Here is an 18,954-nt window from a genome sequence, read left to right on the forward strand (position 1 = left end):
AACATAAATATAAATAGATAACGACCACGTGCAATTTGATTTAACTAGGTCTGTTTGATTTCATATTGTAGGTGACTGTATAAGAATGATCTTTTGGGGGATCGAATCATATACTGTCACATTTATACAGCGGTACCTGTCGCTCCCGGAGATGCGACCAAAAATAAAATCACCCTTTAGAAATTAAAGCTTTATAATAAAAATAGGAAGACGTGGTATGATTGTAAGTGAGACAAATCAGTCAATTATCTAAATGTGGGTAAATTTGTAAGAGTATTGTTGAAAGCCTCCGACAAAGGTTCTACTAAAGGCATTGATTTTAAACAGACAACTCGAAATTTAGACAAAAAGTTGCCGGTTTCCAGTTATTTTTTGAGCCATTTGACCAACCCTTTACATACAAAATGGTTCGAGGGTGCTTTGTGAGATGATAAGATTTCAACTGATTTTGAGGTCATAAGGTCGGATTTAAAGGTCAAAGCCTCAACAGATATACTGAAATTCAGGTTTTTTCTGGATAAAATGTTTTGAACCTTATGCTAAACCTTCACCAAACTGAGCTTGAGAATGCTCCTTGGAAAGAATAAGGCTATCTTTTAAAATGTTTTCAACATGTCATGACTGAATATAACAAAATAAGGACACATTTGTTTTCGAAAATATATCTTTTAAATGCTATATCTAACTTACATCAAACCTAGCTTGTAAATGCCCCTTTGGAAAGAACAATAAATGAACTTGTTTTGGGGTCTATATGTTAAATTTCAATGCATGTAATAAAAGTTTTAACATGTTTTATTCATTTTCCAAAAGTTTACACATCTATTTATACATTTTTTTTTATTGCACTATGATTGTCCGTTTATTCACTTGGGTACAAAACAATTTTGCAACCTTTTCCACTAAACAACACTTGGAAAGCATCTTCAAACTTCGACATTGGAAATCTGTGAGAGATCAGTGCGTTCACATCCACTTTGCCGTCTGCAACGAGAGCTTCGGTGTTTCTCCATGTGTGAAATATACGTCTCCCGTGTACAGTTCGTAGAGTTAAAGCCTTAAATACTAAAACAATATCAATTATTAAAAAAACATTCAGAACAATTAGTACATCATCGTTTTTGACCGAAAAAAAAACTAACACTGTTTGATTTTTATATAAAACTAAGAAGATGTGGTATGATTGTCTATGATACCCAATCAACCAGAGATCAATGGACGTAGATATAAGAATTTTTCTGTTATTATTAGGTAGCTATAAGTACTAACATAAAGGTTCCTGGTTCGATTCCCATTCCGAGATGAAAATTTCAGGGACTGAATTTTCGGCTCTCCCTTGACACCATTTTCGATTATATGGTCTTGAGGAAACGATGATATTTCGTCGGAAGGGGACAATAAATGGCTGACCCGTTTTAATATAGAGCCATATCTCTTGCACGTAAAAGACACCCATGTAGATTTTCGAAAAAAGAGTAAGCTAATGGCGCTACAAAAAAAAGTAAAATAAAAAAAATACTGAACTCAGAGGAAATCCAATCGGAAAGTCCATAATCACATGGCAAAATCAAATGACAAAACACATAAAAAACGAATGGACAAGAACTGTCATATTCCTGACTTGGTACAGGCATTTTCAAATGTAGAAAATCATCGGTGGATTAAACCTGGTTTTAAAGCGCTAAACCTCTCACTTTGATGACAGTCTCATCAAATTCCGTTATATTTACAATGATGCATGAACTAAACAGACATAATAAATAAAATAGTCAAAATATGGGTACAGCAGTCATCATCGTGTAACAATTACAAGGCAGCACTCGCACCTCAAAGTGGAAAGGGTATAAGTTGCAAAACTTGTTTCTCAATCCACTATAAATAAATATGTTTAAACTAGCTATAAGTATACCTAAATATTTTGCAAAGAAATGTTTCAACATACTTTATTATGGCTCCCTCAACTTCAGATTAACTTGGAAGTAAATTTTCACTAAAATTCGTGAATTCATTCATTTAATGTATTCTTTCAAATATCAAATGCGCTCCCCGACCGTCAAAAGTTTAAAAAAAATAAAAAAAATGTTTTTGGACATCAAACCAATTAAAAGGGTTAAACGAACAAACCCTGTCTAAGATCAACTAAGGTAGATACAATCTTCATTACAATTTTATGCTTGATAAAGTATTGTGATAGCATATAGCTTACCAATATCCTGTAGAACATTCTCTACATGTAGTGGTTGTTTTGGTAGTCCTACCATAACCATCGTACCACCCTTCCTTAGTAAAGAAAAGCTTGCATTAACCATAACAGGGGCTCCGGAACATTCACAAACACGTCCAAAACCATCACCTTCTGTAAATTCCATAACAAACTGTAAAATACAAGGAGTTTGTGGCTAAGAAAACTCACGGTAAAGAACATAATAGAAATATTAAAGAAGAATCTGCAGAGATGTATTAGCACTTAGAACCGATCTAACTCACAACATAAAATTCTTGAAGGTGATTTTGTCTTACCTCTTTCAAGTCCTTTTCTTTGGTATTGACTGTTACGTCAAATCCAACTTTCTTGGCTAGTTCGAGTCTATTCGGGTCAATGTCTGCTCCAATAAGCCTGTAATCAAACCATACAATAGTTATTTATTAATTAATTTTAGGTTGGTGTGTTGATGGTGTATTAAGTATGGTGCAAAACGTTGCTTATACTCTACTAAACTAGCCACCATGCTTTTAAAGACAAAGTAAGGAAGTGCGCATATCTAAGATTGTATCAAGTCAGCAATATACCGGTATGGCAGTTGTTTTTCACTTGTTCCGTTGATCGATAGCGTTTGGTTTCGTTGGTTTTATGGGCGCGCTTCCCCATTTTTGAATTTGCCTTGGAGTTAGTTATTTTTTGTTATACTTTTTTCATATAGATTGCGCAGCCACAACAATAGAGAAAATAAGCATCTCTCTACTCACATAAATCTAAGGTATTGTGCTTCACAGAATTTTGTTAAAGGACACTGCAGCTCTGACATAATCAAACTTTATTATATAACATCCTATAACCGGATATCGGTACGGCAGATACATTAGGACTTGCACGTGTGCATGTTCATGATTGCTATCAAAATCAATTATTTGGCTATAGTCTACGATAAATGTTGTCTGCGTTTCCAGATGCCTGTGCAGTAATATGGTTTTTTTTGTAGACAGCCGGTTTGAATCTGTGTTACCAATTGAATCTTTCGTAACGATAACTTTGCAGTAATGGGATGTGACATTTTTCTAGAAATATTGGAAATCAATTAATTTTGAAAGAGTTCTGTATAGATATACGGGTCATATCCAAACATCAAAGCACCGGCAGTCAAGAGAACACCTTTCTGGTTGACCTTTCAAAAGAAAATATCCTTTTATTTATTTCATCTGTTCCATAATGGAAAAAAATTGTCGCAAACATCTAAAACAGAAACTTGTTCAGTTATCCTGATTGCAAACATTTGAAATTTATGTTTGAAATTGTTTGACATATATATCGAAAAAGGCACAGTCACAAACGGGAAAATTCCAATCTCTTTGATATAAACCAGTTAAGAAAGTTTACCAAGACTTTAACTGAAAAATTTCGTTCCCTCATTGTCTTGTTTGCCTGTTTATTTAAAAAAAATATTTGTTTTGTTTTGTTTTGTTTTTTTTATCCTGCTTATTCGTTTGTTTTCTTAAAAGTTTATTTGCTTGCCTTTTCTGTTTTCTGTTTTCTTTTTCGCTAGGGTTTGTTTGTGTGTTTTGTATGGTTGTGTTCAGAGTAATTTATTACTGATAGTAAGCTAATGTTAATTAATCTGAAATTTAAGATAAAGCTCAGAAACCGTGTCCAATCGTTCGTCCAATATAATTATAATAGAGTTAACCTTTTAGCTCCTTCAGCTTTAGCCACCATGCCAGCTAACAATCCAACTGGTCCACAACCAATGATAAGAGCATCTTCACCCTTAACATCTAACCTCTCAACGGCATTATGTGCCACACCTAGCGGCTCTAGCATAGCTATTTGATCCGCGTCTGAAATGTGCATGGTTTATAAGTTTATCTTCATGTATTTGGTTATTTACTTACTTATTGAAAAGGTTTTAATCAATGAATAAATACTATCATGTCGTTCTGTGCATACATTTTTTTTATATCAAGAAATATTGTAATTTTCTGAAATCGTAATCAATCTTCCGTACAATAGAATTGATTAAAGCTAAATCTTTTTAGCTCCTTCCTTTTTACAAACAGAAAATATTCTTTATTTTTTTTAAATCAACAAATCGATTTCCTGATATCAAAAATTAAGTTTAAATAGGGCGGACATTGTTTTTACTTAAAATATATGTCGAAGTTACTGACAAACAGCATTTGTTGTGCAAACAATAAAATACGTGTTTATTGAAAGATTAACACCATTAAACCATCAAAATACACAGGGTGGGCGTCATTCTGGGTATATACATCCAGATCTCAAGACTTCAGTACGTGTGGTTTTTTTTTTAAATTACTTGTCTTGTGTCAACTTTGTTTTAGCCACGAAAATATACTATTCGGGCCACCAATAGGCCATGCATCTAGAATATTATTGTGTTAATTTAAAAACTTTTTCCATCTCATGTATAAACTTTTACTATAATAACTGGACTATATTTAGCTATTATCTAGGGTCAATAAATAGGACATAAGTGGGTGTTTTTGTCAACTTACTTAAATTTCTGGTAAGCTGGTACAAATACTTCGCTGAGACTATGGTATACTCTGAACATGCACCATGCTCCGTTTTCTTCCCATGACCAAACTGCCCCATATTTTTGCAAATTTCACGACAATCATTCCTGCATTGGTAACAGTTTCCACAAAAGTAATGGTTCTCGACTCCAACTTTTGTTCCTACAGCGATGTCGGCTTTTGGTCCACATTTAACAACTGTTCCTGCACATTCGTGTCCTGGAATAAATGGCACCGTGGCTATAACTCTAGCAACTTCATTCCACATGTACAAAGATATGTCGGATCCACAAACAGAAATTGCATCTACTTTTAGTAGGACTTCGTCATCTTTAGGCTCAGGAACAGGCACATCCTTGTATTCAAACGAACTGCCTTCTTTTGTCTTCACAAGAGCTTTCATGGTTTTGGGGACAGTCGTGGCCATCTCGCTGACTGTAGTGGGGAAGTTCGTTAGTTGTGACAGGTCATTTGATAAAATCTAATATCTACAGAACGCCATCTGTGTCACAAAACGAAGTGTAGGCCTATATTTAGCCATATATGAAATTATTTTCTTGACAGCATTGGAGCATGAAAAGACACGAATGAATGATTATATTGTCAGCAGCTAAGTGTGGCAATATGTTTTATGAGTAAAGTTTAATTTACACAAAAATTTATTGATTGTGAAAAAATGTGATTTTATCAGAACTGATTATAATTACAAAAACAGCTTCAGATTTCGAAATGTACAAATATTTTACGTCCTAAGTATCAAATATCTTTGTTTTGTCAACAATTCCGGCTTCATAATGTCACGAAGTCCTACTTAATTTGTCAGTTATGTCAGTGTTTGCATTTCTAGTATTTTAATTTCAATTCACGTAATTTATGTGTAACTGGTAAATAATGAAGTCATGGATAACGTTATCACAAATATTAAGATAAAAAAAAATTAAAAATGATTACTTGTTATTTCCATTGATACAAAAATTTTGTTAAGAAGTTTTACGGTACCTGTAGAATTAAATAAAACACCTATTAACATAGGGATATCACATCCTTATTTAACGGTGATGTTGTTTATAGAGCCTGTAAATCAGTTTAGATAAGACCGTTCTAAACTCATTGATCCTACGAATAAGTTTAGTCTTAAAGGCTATAAATTTTACGCTAGCAAAAATATGAATTTTCTTTTAAAAGTATAGAATGTTAAATTGGCATCTATTTTTGGCCGTTAGTTTTCTGATTTGAATTAAGTAGTAAAGAACTTGATTAATATGTCTTAATTACTTTTTTAATAAATTCCTCACAGAGTGAGAGGGGAAACGTGGGGGAAACGTGTTGTTCGTAAGAGATGTTGGTTACATGATCGACAAGCATATCCGAAGGAAGACCGCCAACTTTACAATTCATCAAAGTATACATTATGGCTACCAAACAGTTTTCATATTAGATACTAAATAAAATTAGAAAAGAAAATGAAACGAAACGAAACGAAACGAAACAAAACGAAACGTAACAAAATGAAACGAAATGAAATGAAATGAATATGACCCTTTGGTTAACCTGTTAAGGAAATTATTTATCTGTTTATCACAAACTTTGCTGTCCGTGAGATGGCATACTTTATCTCACACAATAATTATTATACTTATTTATCACTTTTTCAAGGTTGGTTGTAAAATGACTACTATTAATAAGACAACCTGTCGGAAATTTCCTCGTATAAAAGCAGTCCGAGCTTACATTTCTGACAACAAAGCCAGTGATGACAACAGAAAAGACCAAGGAGCAGACTGTCATGACGTTGATGATCAGCACTGGATAAATGGCTATCCAACACCAATTGCAAATCCTATGTCTGGATATGATCAGTATGCAGCCAGAAGAAAATCATGGGGCATTAACGCACTTGGCTCCTTAGTTGTCGAAGTTGAAGCCACTGATGGTACGACTGGTGTGGGTATCTCAATTGGTGGAGAACCTGGATGCTATATAGTGGAACATCATCTTAGTCGGTTCATTGAAGGTCAGGATCCCAGAGATGTTGAACTAATGTGGGACCAGATGTTTCGGGCGACGTGGAATTACGGTAGGAAAGGATTATCGGTGCAAGCAATAAGTGCAGTTGATCTTGCTCTTTGGGATTTGCTTGGAAAAATTAGACAAGAGCCAGTATATGCCTTACTTGGCGGTAAAACGAAACAGAGACTCCCTGTTTATTGCACGACAGCGAGACCAGACATTGCAAAGGAGCTTGGATTTGTAGGAGCAAAGGTCACGTGTCCTTATGGTCCATCAGCTGGTGATGAAGGTTTTCGTAAGAATGTAGAATTTTTCAAGAACTGGCGGGATGAGGTCGGACCAGATTTTCCTCTAATGTTAGACTGTTACATGGCATTGACTGTACCGTATAGTATTAAACTTGCAAAGGCACTAGAAACATATGGATTAAAGTGGATCGAAGAATTTCTTCCGCCAGATAATTACATTGGATACAGCGATGTTCGCAACTCAATGCGCGGCAGTACTGTTCTTCTTACTACAGGAGAACACGAATACAGCCGGTATGGATTTGAACAGTTAATTTCAAGAGGATGTGTAGATATTCTTCAGCCAGACATCACTTGGCTCGGAGGCATTACCGAAGCACGTAGGGTGTGCGCAATGGCATCTCCCTTTGATATTATGGTAATTCCTCATGGATCAAGTGTGTATTCATATCATCTTCAATATGCTTTTCAAAACTGTCCTGTTGCTGAATTCATCAATTTAAGTCCAAAGGCTGATACAATATCCCCATACTTTGGTGGTCTTTTCCTAGATGAACCTCTGCCAGCTGATGGATTCATTGATTTACCAGATCGTCCTGGGTTTGGTGTAACTCTTTGTCGTGATACACTCAGACGTCCCTATCAGAGAACAGAGGAACAAAGCCAAGAACAAGCAGACCGAAATATTAAGAAGGCTGTTGTAGAGAAAGCGCATATGCCGTTTTAAGTGTTATTCCTTGTACCAATGATGTCTTTTGAAATAAATTGTCTCAAAAAAATTCTCATACAGTTTTGGTTTAATATTTCAGTTGTCCTCGGCCAGAAATAGTAAGGCTTTCGTTTCTAATTGTTTCTAATTCATTTGTTCTCAGCCAGTAATAGTAGGTCTTCCGTTTCTATTTGTTTTATATAAACAGGAAAACCATCGGTCTAATATATATAAAAACGAGAAACACTTATGAACCACATCAACAAAAGACAACCATTAAACATCAGGTTCCTGTCTAAGGACCAGTGCGAACAAATGCAGCAATTTTAAACGTTTTAATAGGCACCAACCTTCATCCAACCTGGAACATTAGTGTAACATCACAACATAGAAAGACACACTATAAAATATCAATTGAAATGTCTTAACTCCATCAAAAGGCATATTAACAAAAACAAGTGAACATACAGTTCATTTATCCTCTGCCAGAAATTGTAGGTCTTTCGTTTGTATTTGCTTGATATTTCCATTAGCTTCAGTCAGAAATGGAAGGTCTTACTTTACTACTTGATTGATAAGTCATTTGTCCTCAGCTAGAAAAAGTAAGTCTTTCTTCCTACTTGCTATAGAGTAAATTTTTCCTCAGACATAAATGAAAGGTCTTTCGTTTCTTTTTGTTATACACTAGCAGTTTAATTGTTCTCAGCCAGAATTGGTAGCTCTTTCGTTTGGACTTGCTTCATATTTGCATTTGTCTTCATACAGATATTTTAGGTCTTTCGTTTCTACTTGCTATATAGGTAATTTGTCCTTAACCAAACAGTGTAGGTCTTTGTTTTCTACTTGCTTTACAGTCTATTTGTCTTCAGTCAGAGATGGTAGGTCTTTCGTTTCTACTTGTTTGATATTTCTCTTTGTCCTCAACCAGAAATAGTAGGTCTTTCGTTTCTATGCATGGCATGGCATTTCAATTTGTTCTTAGCCAGATATAGTAGGTCTTTCTTTTCTACTTGCATGGCATTTCAATTTGTCCTCAGTCAGAATTGGTAGGTCTTTCGTTTAAATCCAATATTTATCGGAAAGGAAAGACTTCTTATTTTCATAAATATATGTTTTAGGACACCTGAAAAATTATACAGAAAATCTATCAATTTAAACTTTGGATTAGGTAAGTGTTAACTGAAGACCCAATATCCGCCTTTAATGAGGTTTTGAATGTACAATTTAAGTTTTGATCTCCCCACATGATTTGTCTAATGTGCGTTTAACTTAATTTATCTCTTATTCATTTCTTATAATATTATCAACGCTATCGTTGTTAGTCTAACCTTGATATATACAATGATATATAAATTCAATTATCTGATTAATTTGGTTACATGAGATGACTTGTCAACATATTTTGATCTTTCATTTTATCTGTTTATAGATTCACATTAGCCACTTAAATGTACAAACGAAACAAAAATTGAGAATGGAAACTGCATGTTAAGCTATTAAACGACCTGAACGCGTTTATTTTAAGCTGAATTGTCGCAACCGCTTAATTTATCAATTTATCAATGGTCTGGATAAGCTACATCTGCAAAATTATGTGCAAGTACATGCATTGATTACTTATTCAACGACAGGAAATACTGTCTTAAGTTAAATTAATCCGACACTGGTAGTTAATTTTAATGACCTATAATTGCAACCTCACTCTCAAATAAACGACCAGACAATAACCTTTTAGTCCAGTCAATCTAGCATAAATTTGATCCTAACCTTGAAGTAATTGCAAGAGAAGATGTTTAAGTTTTAATCTTTAGCATTATACCCCAAATATACACAGAAAAAAGTCCCATAAAATCTAACTTGGGAACAACTAAAAAATTATGATTTTAAAATTCTTATGGAGATTTCAAATTGACATGGGAGATAACTCTGTAAAAATGACAGAAATATCAATAGAAATTGATACAAAATTATACCTTAACCGCTTCTATTCAACAGAATGTATTGATTCTTCATATTTTAGCCGTCTTTAAAGTATAACAAACATCTCTAAAGGTGTTTTCATATCTTTATCAAGCTACAACCTATATTTCATAATTCATTAGTTGACCATTTATTAGATTTTTCAGCATGTCGACTGAGGTAAAGAATCTCAAATTGAATAAAACTAATTAAGCATATATTCTTCTTTTTGTGGTTTAAAGTTTCTTTAAACAATGTAGATGCTGAACAAATATAAACAATACCAAATATTCACATTATGTTTTCAAAATGGTCACAAAACCATAACTTTGCAATTTCTTTAATGAAAAATATGCACTAAAAAATAAAAGTACCCCAAACAATTCGGTTTTGTACATTTCATGATTATAAAATATAGTCAAATACGAACTTATAACCCTATCAAAGTATCATATTTTACATGAATTTCAAGAAAATCAACCAAAAACTGACAAATCAAAGACTCATTTTGCGGAGTTATCTCCCTTTCCAATGTAAATTTCCATAAAAAATTAAAAATGCTGATTTTGAGTTTTCCTCAAGTTAGATTTAATGGAACTTTTTTTCCTGTGTATATTTTGGGCTTTCTGCTAAAGATTAGAAATAAAACATTTTCTGTTGCAATTAGTTTGAGGTTCAAACTAAGTTTGACTGTACTATTTCTTTCAGTTTAATTGTATCATTGAAAAATTGTTTCCCATCTCATTTTCAACAAGCTAAATTTCTCATGTCAACTTTTTCATTTTGTAATGAAATATATTGGCCGCTTCAAATAAGCAGCTGTGTCACCTATAAATAAAGGCAATAGTAGTATACTGCTGTTCGAAACTCATAAATCGATTGAGAAAAAAACAAATCCGGGTTACGAACTAAAACTGAGGGAACCGCATCAAATATAAGAGGAGAACAACGACACAACAGAAACACAACACTAAAATGTAACACACACAGAAACGAACTATAATATAACAATCGCCATTTACCTGACTTGGTACAGGACATTTTAAGAAAAAAAATGGTAGGTTGAACCTGGTTTTGTGGCATACCAAACCTCCCGCTTTTATGTCAATGTTAAATATAACATTAAAATGACATTATGACATGACAGGACTACAATACACATAAATGGGAGAATATATAGGACAGAGAAACATACGAATAAAAGCTAACAACAGGTACCAGGTTTAAAATTTAATACGCCAGACGTGCGTTTCGTCCACACAAGACTCACCAGTGACGCTCAGATGAAAAAAGTTCGAAAGCCAAAACAAGGAACACTGAAGTGCAACAAAAATAAACGCAAACATACAAAAAAATGAACTTTTTGATAAAAAAAAACAAAAAAAACTGCAATATTCTTGATTTAATAAAGGACATTTTAAGAAAAAAAATATGGTTGGTTAAACCTGGTTAAATGGCTAGTCAAACCTCCCGCTTATATGACAATGTTAAAAAATATCGCTAAAATGACTACAATACGTGACAGAAATACAACACAAACACGTACCAGAACACTGATCACTGAGAAACGCACTAAGAAATAATATAATAGTCGACACAACATGCACAAAATGAAGACTGCAGAACAAACAAAGAACATCTACAGTCAACGACAGACACCACAGGACATTACAAACAGTGACGCACTTACGTAACGAATATGCAATCTCGAATTTATACAATTATTATAAAGCCGTTTAGGCTGTACTCGGGTTTGTTTTGCGCATTATGATTCAAACTACAGGATTATAAATCATACAAGAAGAGGCATTTCACATACTGTTTCTTACGGTAATGTTGATTTTTAGAATACGGCATTGTTTCTTCTTAGTTGTATAAATACGTTGTGTTTGCTCAGCAAAGTAAAAAAGGGGAAAGAAAAAAGAAATGGGGAAATCGAACCCTAATGGATTGACTTGGGCAGAGATATATGCTCACTTGGACTTATTCCATCCGCCGAGTGTGTGATATTGACTTGGGACAGTCTCATACAGATTGTGTGTGGGGGGGGGGGGGGGGGGTTGCTAAACTAGTTTGTTGGCGCAAATCCCCCCTAACCTGGGACAGTGGCGTAACAGTGCAACTAATACAAACTATATAAAAATCAGTTGAAAAAGGCTGAACTCATTATATGGATGGAAATAGAAATAGATGTACATCTAACAAAAATACAGTGGACGTGGACGGGTACTTGTATATCCCAACAACAAAAATACACAGAGTACAGATCTGAGAGTACTCGCAGTTACTGACAGCTAGTTCAAAGCCAATCAGTAACAACTAATGAAAAAAATGTATCTAAGACTGAAAGCTTACTTGAAGTTTGAATGGCATGTACAGTGCAATTAGATAACCTTCTACAATACAAAGACTGTAAAACAGAATTACAATAGAGCATGAATAAAGACACAATCTATTACCATTTCAAACTATAAATAAGATAATTCTCAACTGTTTTCTATATAATTTTTCATATTATGGACTTCAATTAACTGTTGCACCGTAAATTATCGGACCAACTCGTGCGACCTTCAGTGGGCTCGTTATTCAATCTCTATTAACTATTGTCCCATCTATCTATATCTATCTGTTTATCAGCTATAAGATACCTTTATATAAATAAATCTAGTATTTGATAGGTAAAGTGTTGTTGACAAATAAGTATAGGATGAATTTACATAGCCACGTACGTACTGATAACTACACCTGTTAACCATCGGCAGATTGCAATTCAACAAAACAGGTTAATCATGTCGACCAATAAGTGCAGAGATTTCCCAAGAATTAAAGCTGTTCGAGCCTATGTTACTGAACAACAATCACTAGGGGACCAGGGAGCCGACTGTCATGATGTGCAAGACGATCACTGGATTAACGGTTTCCCTACCCCTGTCGCTAATCCAATGTCGGGTTACGAACAGTATTCAGCAACCAGAAAATCCTGGGGTATTAATGCGCTTGGATCCCTTGTTGTGGAGGTGGAAGCCACGGATGGAACGACAGGTGTCGGAATTACTATCGGAGGAGAACCTGGATGCTATATAGTTGAAAAACATTTAAGTCGTTTTGTCGAAGGTCAAGATCCTCGAGATGTTGAACTTATTTGGGATCAAATGTTTCGTGCTACCTGGAATTATGGAAGAAAAGGTTTGTCTGTTCAGGCAATAAGCGCCGTAGATATTGCTATCTGGGATTTATTGGGGAAAATCCGAAAGGAACCAGTTTATGCCTTACTTGGCGGGAAAACAAAAGATAGACTTCCAGTCTACTGTACAACAGCACGACCAGATATCGCCAAAGACCTGGGTTTCGTCGGTGCGAAAGTGCCATGTCCATACGGACCAACAGCAGGTGATGAAGGTTTCCGTAAAAATGTGGAGTTCTTTAAGAATTGGAGGGAAAAGGTTGGTCCAAACTTTCCGCTTATGTTAGACTGTTACATGGCTCTCACTGTGCCATATGCAATTAAATTGGCTAAAGAACTTGAAAAATACGGACTGAAATGGATGGAAGAGTTTCTACCACCAGATAATTACACTGGATATAATGAGGTTCGTAGCGCCTTACGTGGAAGTAGCGTAATGTTGACCACCGCAGAGCATGAATACAGTAGATACGGATTTCAGCAACTAATTACGGCAGGGTGTGTTGATATTCTTCAGCCAGACATAACTTGGCTCGGAGGTATTACCGAGGCGCGCCGGGTGTGTGCCATGGCTTCTCCATATGATACGATCATAATTCCCCATGGATCAAGCGTATATTCCTATCATCTGCAGTATGTGTTTCGGAATTGTCCTGTAGCCGAATTTATAAATCTTAGTCCAAAAGCCGACAAAATTACACCATATTTTGGCGGACTTTTCAAAGATGAGCCACTTCCAAAAGATGGATTTATAGATTTACCAGATCGTCCAGGATTTGGAGTAACTCTTTGTCATGATACTCTAAAACGTCCTTATGAGCGTACAGAAAAACAGTCGAAGGAACAAGCAGACAAGAACATTAACAGAAAAGTTCCTGAAAAGGCTCACATGCCCTTTTAATATCATGGGTACAACGGATCAAACGAGTTTATTGTTAAAATGTGACAATCAATCACACATTATTTTTGTTTCTTTTTTATTTGCGTCTGGAATATATGGCTGCTTCTTGCATTTGGTCAAGAAACACTTTATAATTATATTCCAGAATAAAGCTTTTGTTAATTTTTAAAACTTTGTAATTTGTATAATTCATATGCATTTATCTAATAATTGTACTGATGTTTTCCCGCATTGTTACCACAAGGGGAAATAAAAATTATCTTAACATTAAGCAAAAATAATCGGTTTAAGATAAGGTATTTTAAGTCATTAAAGGAAATAACTCATCTGGTTCCGTTTAGATGAAAAACGTTGCCTACAAAAACCAGGATGATGCATTTTTGAGGATACATTTTGTCCTGCAAATTTGAAATAAACCAAAAGACTCCATTTTATACTTTTTGTTCATGTTGTACACGTTGAAAGAATGCTTAATGTCCTGTTTGTTCTTGCATTTATTTGTACTGTATTCCCGTCGTTTAATGTTATCATTTTAGCAGTATCTTTAACATTGCCATCAAGCGCGAGGTTTGGCTTGCCATAAAACCAGGTTCAACCAATATTTTTTTTTTTCGTAGAATGTTTTGTACCAAGTCAGGAATATGGCAGTTGTTATCTAAAAAGTAAAATCACAAAAATACTGAACTCCGAGGAAAATTCATAACGGAAAGTCCCTAACCAAATGGCAAAATCAAATGATAAAACACACCAAACGAACAAACAACAACTGTAGAAATGTAGAAAATGGTGGATTTAACCTGGTTTTATAGCGTTAACACTCTCACTTGTTTGACAGTCGCATCAAATTCCTTTATATTTACAACGTTGCGTGAACAAAACATACATAGATAAAAGTCAAAATAGTGGTACAGCAGTCATTACTGCTTGTGTCGCAATCTCAAAACAAACAAATATTTAACAAAAAAAACCCAAAAAGCATCTATCAAATTTAAAAACCACATGCATGCATATTGCATTGTCGTTTGTTTTAGTTGCACTTCAGTGTTTCTGTTGCTTCGTTGTTTTCCTCTTATAGGTATTGTGTTTCCTTTGGTTTTAGTTTGTAACATGATTTGTTTTCTCTCAATTATTTTTTTTTCTTTTGCACAACGGTATACTACTGTTGCCTTTATTTGGTGTCTATGTTGAACTTTATCCATCATTGTTTGCTAGCCTCGTCAGATCGAGAAAAAAAATGCAAAGTCAGAGAAAAAGACCGTACAATAATCAAAGCCACTAAATAAACAAAGGTATCTTACATTCAAAGGTCAGTCACAGGAAATAATAGTCGGAACATTTAAAAACATGACAGTTGATGTTTCAGTACTGGGTCACTGAATTAAATAACAAAAAATGCTTACAGATGTGCAACCAAAGTCAAATAACAAGCAAGGTATGTAGAAAACATTACTAGTCAGGAATATGACAGTCGTTATCCATTCGGTTGGTATTTTTTATTTAACTTTTCACACAGACATAGACATCGTTATGCCCCCTTAATAACGAAAATAAAAAAAGGTATACAAATATGATGACCTTTTAGTCAAAAGGTCTGAAACTTGACATACTGCAATAAAGTAATGCAAAGTAATGCATCATTATAACCCTATCGTAAACTATGTAGAAGTTTTGGTTCAGTTTGAGAAGCATTTCAGTATATCCTGTTTTCAATGGCAATTTATTGTGAAAAGGGTGTTGATTCAAAAGATAACACCCATTTGTTTTGGTTTTGAGCGTTCCTGGTGGTAAAGGTTGATCAAGAAAAGAACTTCGGACGCACAAAATTACAAAATTACAACATCGGAATCAAGTTCAATTAAGGTTCTTTCAGACTATATATTCTAACGTCATAAGCAGAGCATACCGAATCTTTCTAATTACCTCCACATCAACGAAAAAACCCAAACATTACATAAAACACATCAGACACAACGGTTGAGCAACAGCATGATGATAAACTTCATCAATATCTATATTTTTAGCCAAAAAGAAATAAATAAAGGGAATTTTGATAATTGCCGACTACATAGCACAACAATGTTATACAAGTACAGAATCAAAAGAATTAGAAGCACTTGAACACGTGAAGAGCTGGTGCGTATGATCTAAAGAGGCAAACAAACAATAGTCATATCAATCTTTCACAGTATCTTTTATAAGTGATTTTAGTTGTACTTTATAGTGATATATTTATGTTAACTAATTCTTTACACTAATGGTGTGGATCAAAATGTTAAGTGGTTTGAATTTAGTCAGTTAGACATATTTTATTGTTAAAACAGACAAATGGATTAGAGACAACTTTTTCAACTTAGTATCATTATTTTCAATAAATACATAAATATTAACATGATTGAACATAACAGATATCGGACTTGAACGAATTATCTTGTTAGCATAAACTGATAAAGATAAAAAATAAATTACATAGAAGAATCGAATGAAGGGATATTTATCAAGTACTCATCAAATTAAAAGCAGAAATAGAATTAGATAGAATGTTTTGTTTCGTTTTTTATTTGTTAATGTATCAACCACCCTTAGTTTGACTTTTTTCAATTAAACAAGAATGTTTCCACAATACACAGATGCCCCATTCGAACTATCATTTCCTATGTTCAGTGGATTATAAAATTAAGGTAAATACTCTTAATTTGGCATAAAAATCAGAAATATCATATCATAGGAAACATGTGTATTTTCAAGTTGATTGGACTTAAATCTTCATCAAAAACTACCTTGACCTAAAACTCTAACAAAAAACTTTAACCTGATGTGGGACAGACGGATGAACGATTAGAATGCCGGACGGACGGACGGATGCAAACACAGAAAAACATAATGCCCACAATGGGTTATGATAATTAACGCATGTGTTGTATTAAGATATATAGGATTTTTTTGTTCTGCGACAAGTCTGTATATTCTCTCATGACGCACTGAAAGTTCAAGTTGCTTTTCTTTAGATATATCGCTTTCATATTATTTACCATTTTATAAAATAAGATAAATCTGGTCTCCTTTCTTCGTTATTGTCGTGATTTGATTTTCAATTGTAGATCTATCATTTAATAAATATTTACAAATAAAAAGACAACTATCCAACAAAGTTCAAATGAAGTGCATTTAACTTAATTTAATTTAAAGAAATAAGACAAATAACAGTAGACAGCTCTCTCACAAGCAAAACATAACAGAAAAATATAAGGGCATACACAACAAGCAAGGGGACATATTTTACAGCATGCATGCACACAATTAAAGCAACAAACAATGCAACCAATATATACATAAGATGTGGTATGATTGCAATTTTGACAACTATCCACCATTGCTAAAATGAAGTGGATGTAGATAATCTTGAATTTAAAGAAATAGAACCGTTGAAATATTTACAGACAGTAGACAGCTCTTCCACAAGCAAAAACACATATAGTGTACTTACTAGTTATTATTTGTCCCTTATCAGGCAGCTCATCTTTGTATCTGTTCTCTTTTGAACTATTATTTTGTGACTGGGTCCCAAACAGTTGAGTCATATTCTAGCTGTGGTCTTACTAGTACAATATGAGCTTGGCTTTTTATCTTTGTTGATGAAATTCAGATGTTTCTCCGTAAAATTCCGAGAGTTGTATATGCTTTGTTCGTTATCTGCTGTATTTGTTGATTCCATTTCATGTTGTTTGGGATTGTGAGACGCAAGTTTATGGCTGCCTGTACATCTAAATTAGGACCATGGAGATAATATGGTGTGTTAATTAGTGTCTTCTTGTTTGTTACCTTCAAGAATAAGATTTTGAATTTGTCAGGATGAAATTGTATGTACCATACAGGTTTTCGTATCTTGCCAGTTTATTTAGGTCTTTTTGTAATACTTTTTTTCACATTAATAAATATTGGATGTTATTGTAAGGTAGGCATTTTTGTCCACTGTAAATAGGCGAACTGGATCATCTGAGTCTTCCTGCAAGTCATAGGTGTATCAAAGAAAGAAGCTAGGCCCAATCTAAGGGACTGAGCCCTGGGGTTCTGCTGAATCTAAGAGACTGATGTTGAACTACATCCTTCTAATACAACAGTTTGTGTTCTACATATCACCAGTTCTTTATCCACGTATTGGTGTTCTCTAATTCCATAAGCCTTTAATTTGCTTATAAGTAAGCTATGGTAAACCTTATCAAAGGCATTGGCAAAGTCTATTGTCAGTTCATATGTTTGCTGTCCTGCATTCATGTTGTTAGCTAAATCATCAATGAGTTAAATTTCACATGATCTTCCTTTCCCGAAACCGTTCCATTTTAACTTGTAAATATTGTTTTTGATTTCACCATAAGTCATCATTGATGATAGAATGACATGTTCCATGACTTTACATCATATTGTAGCAGAAAGATGGGCCTACAGTTTGATTGGGTTCAGGTTTTTCGGCAGTTTGTCTGTGCCCTCTGTAGTTCTGTTTTTTTTTCATAGTTAAAATTGTATTATTGTATTCCATTCTCTTAGAGGATATAAATTGGTCTTGTGTGAATGTACTTCTTTCAGAGAATGAAGATTCAAATTGTGCATTTAGGATGTTCAGCATATCAGTTGGTGAACAGTTTTCCTTCCTTCATCAGGGATGTTATACCAACCTTTTTTTCTATTTTGACAAAGTCCAGAATGTCTTGGATCCCTTAATGGTTTTTTTATCGTTTTGATGAGAAACATATCTTCTATAACCAGTATGCATTTCGTAAGCTTCTTTAGATTTCCTTCCATCCATGGGTCTCCAGGCAAAAATACATGTATAAAGCTGACCTCACAATATACTTCTTAGAGCCTTGTACATATTTTTTTTTATATTTGATCAATCTGACTGAAACTGTTGATATAGAAATCCTACACAAATTTCATACAGCAATGTTGTGAGCAGTGTGATGAAGTATGAGTTTGTCGATGTCAAACTACAGAGTAACAATAAAGAAAAAACACAAGTAATAATTGTAACAGGATGCTGTTACAAAGTTTTCCTGAAAGAGGACCTTTAAATATATATCTTGAGGACTCACTCTATATACAATTCGGCTTGTTTTGTCATGTCAAACTAGAAAATATATGGTTAAGGGACTGGAATCTCATAAGTTACAAGATATGTGAACATTTTAAACAGTAG

At 34.2% G+C, this 18,954-nt stretch overlaps 3 protein-coding genes across 3 annotated transcripts; 2 read left to right on the forward strand and 1 right to left on the reverse strand.

Annotated features, from left to right (window-relative positions):
• Positions 1 to 777: 777 nt before the first annotated feature.
• LOC139488001 (L-threonine 3-dehydrogenase-like) lies at positions 778 to 5,275 on the reverse strand. The gene is made up of 5 exons (XM_071273304.1): positions 4,732 to 5,275; positions 3,903 to 4,053; positions 2,521 to 2,617; positions 2,207 to 2,375; positions 778 to 1,065 (listed from the first exon to the last, which is right to left on the reverse strand). Exons 1-5 carry the CDS (start codon positions 5,177 to 5,179, stop codon positions 863 to 865), a joined length of 1,068 nt encoding a protein of 355 aa, XP_071129405.1. The 5' UTR covers positions 5,180 to 5,275; the 3' UTR covers positions 778 to 862.
• Positions 5,276 to 6,366: 1,091 nt separating this feature from the next.
• Positions 6,367 to 7,795, forward strand: LOC139488002 (L-rhamnonate dehydratase-like). Its single transcript, XM_071273306.1, has one exon. The coding sequence runs from the start codon at positions 6,421 to 6,423 to the stop codon at positions 7,735 to 7,737; it is 1,317 nt and encodes a 438-aa protein (XP_071129407.1). The 5' UTR covers positions 6,367 to 6,420; the 3' UTR covers positions 7,738 to 7,795.
• Positions 7,796 to 12,368: 4,573 nt separating this feature from the next.
• On the forward strand, positions 12,369 to 14,192 carry LOC139488003 (L-rhamnonate dehydratase-like). Its single transcript, XM_071273307.1, has one exon. It carries the CDS (start codon positions 12,468 to 12,470, stop codon positions 13,761 to 13,763), a length of 1,296 nt encoding a protein of 431 aa, XP_071129408.1. The 5' UTR covers positions 12,369 to 12,467; the 3' UTR covers positions 13,764 to 14,192.
• Positions 14,193 to 18,954: the final 4,762 nt, after the last annotated feature.

Source organism: Mytilus edulis, chromosome 9, assembly GCF_963676685.1.
Source record: "Mytilus edulis chromosome 9, xbMytEdul2.2, whole genome shotgun sequence".
Lineage (NCBI taxonomy): Eukaryota > Metazoa > Mollusca > Bivalvia > Mytilida > Mytilidae > Mytilus > Mytilus edulis.

Coding starts and splice junctions, on each gene's coding strand:
- LOC139488001 (XM_071273304.1), bottom strand. CDS start 5,179: ATGGCCACGACTGTCCCCAAAACCATGAAAGCTCTTGTGAAGACAAAA. Junction 4,054..4,731: donor CCAGCTTACCAGAAATTTAA/GTAAGTTGACAA, acceptor TGCACATTTCAG/ACGCGGATCAAATAGCTATG. Junction 1,066..2,206: donor GAATGTTCTACAGGATATTG/GTAAGCTATATG, acceptor ATATTGTTTTAG/TATTTAAGGCTTTAACTCTA.
- LOC139488002 (XM_071273306.1), top strand. CDS start 6,421: ATGACTACTATTAATAAGACAACCTGTCGGAAATTTCCTCGTATAAAA.
- LOC139488003 (XM_071273307.1), top strand. CDS start 12,468: ATGTCGACCAATAAGTGCAGAGATTTCCCAAGAATTAAAGCTGTTCGA.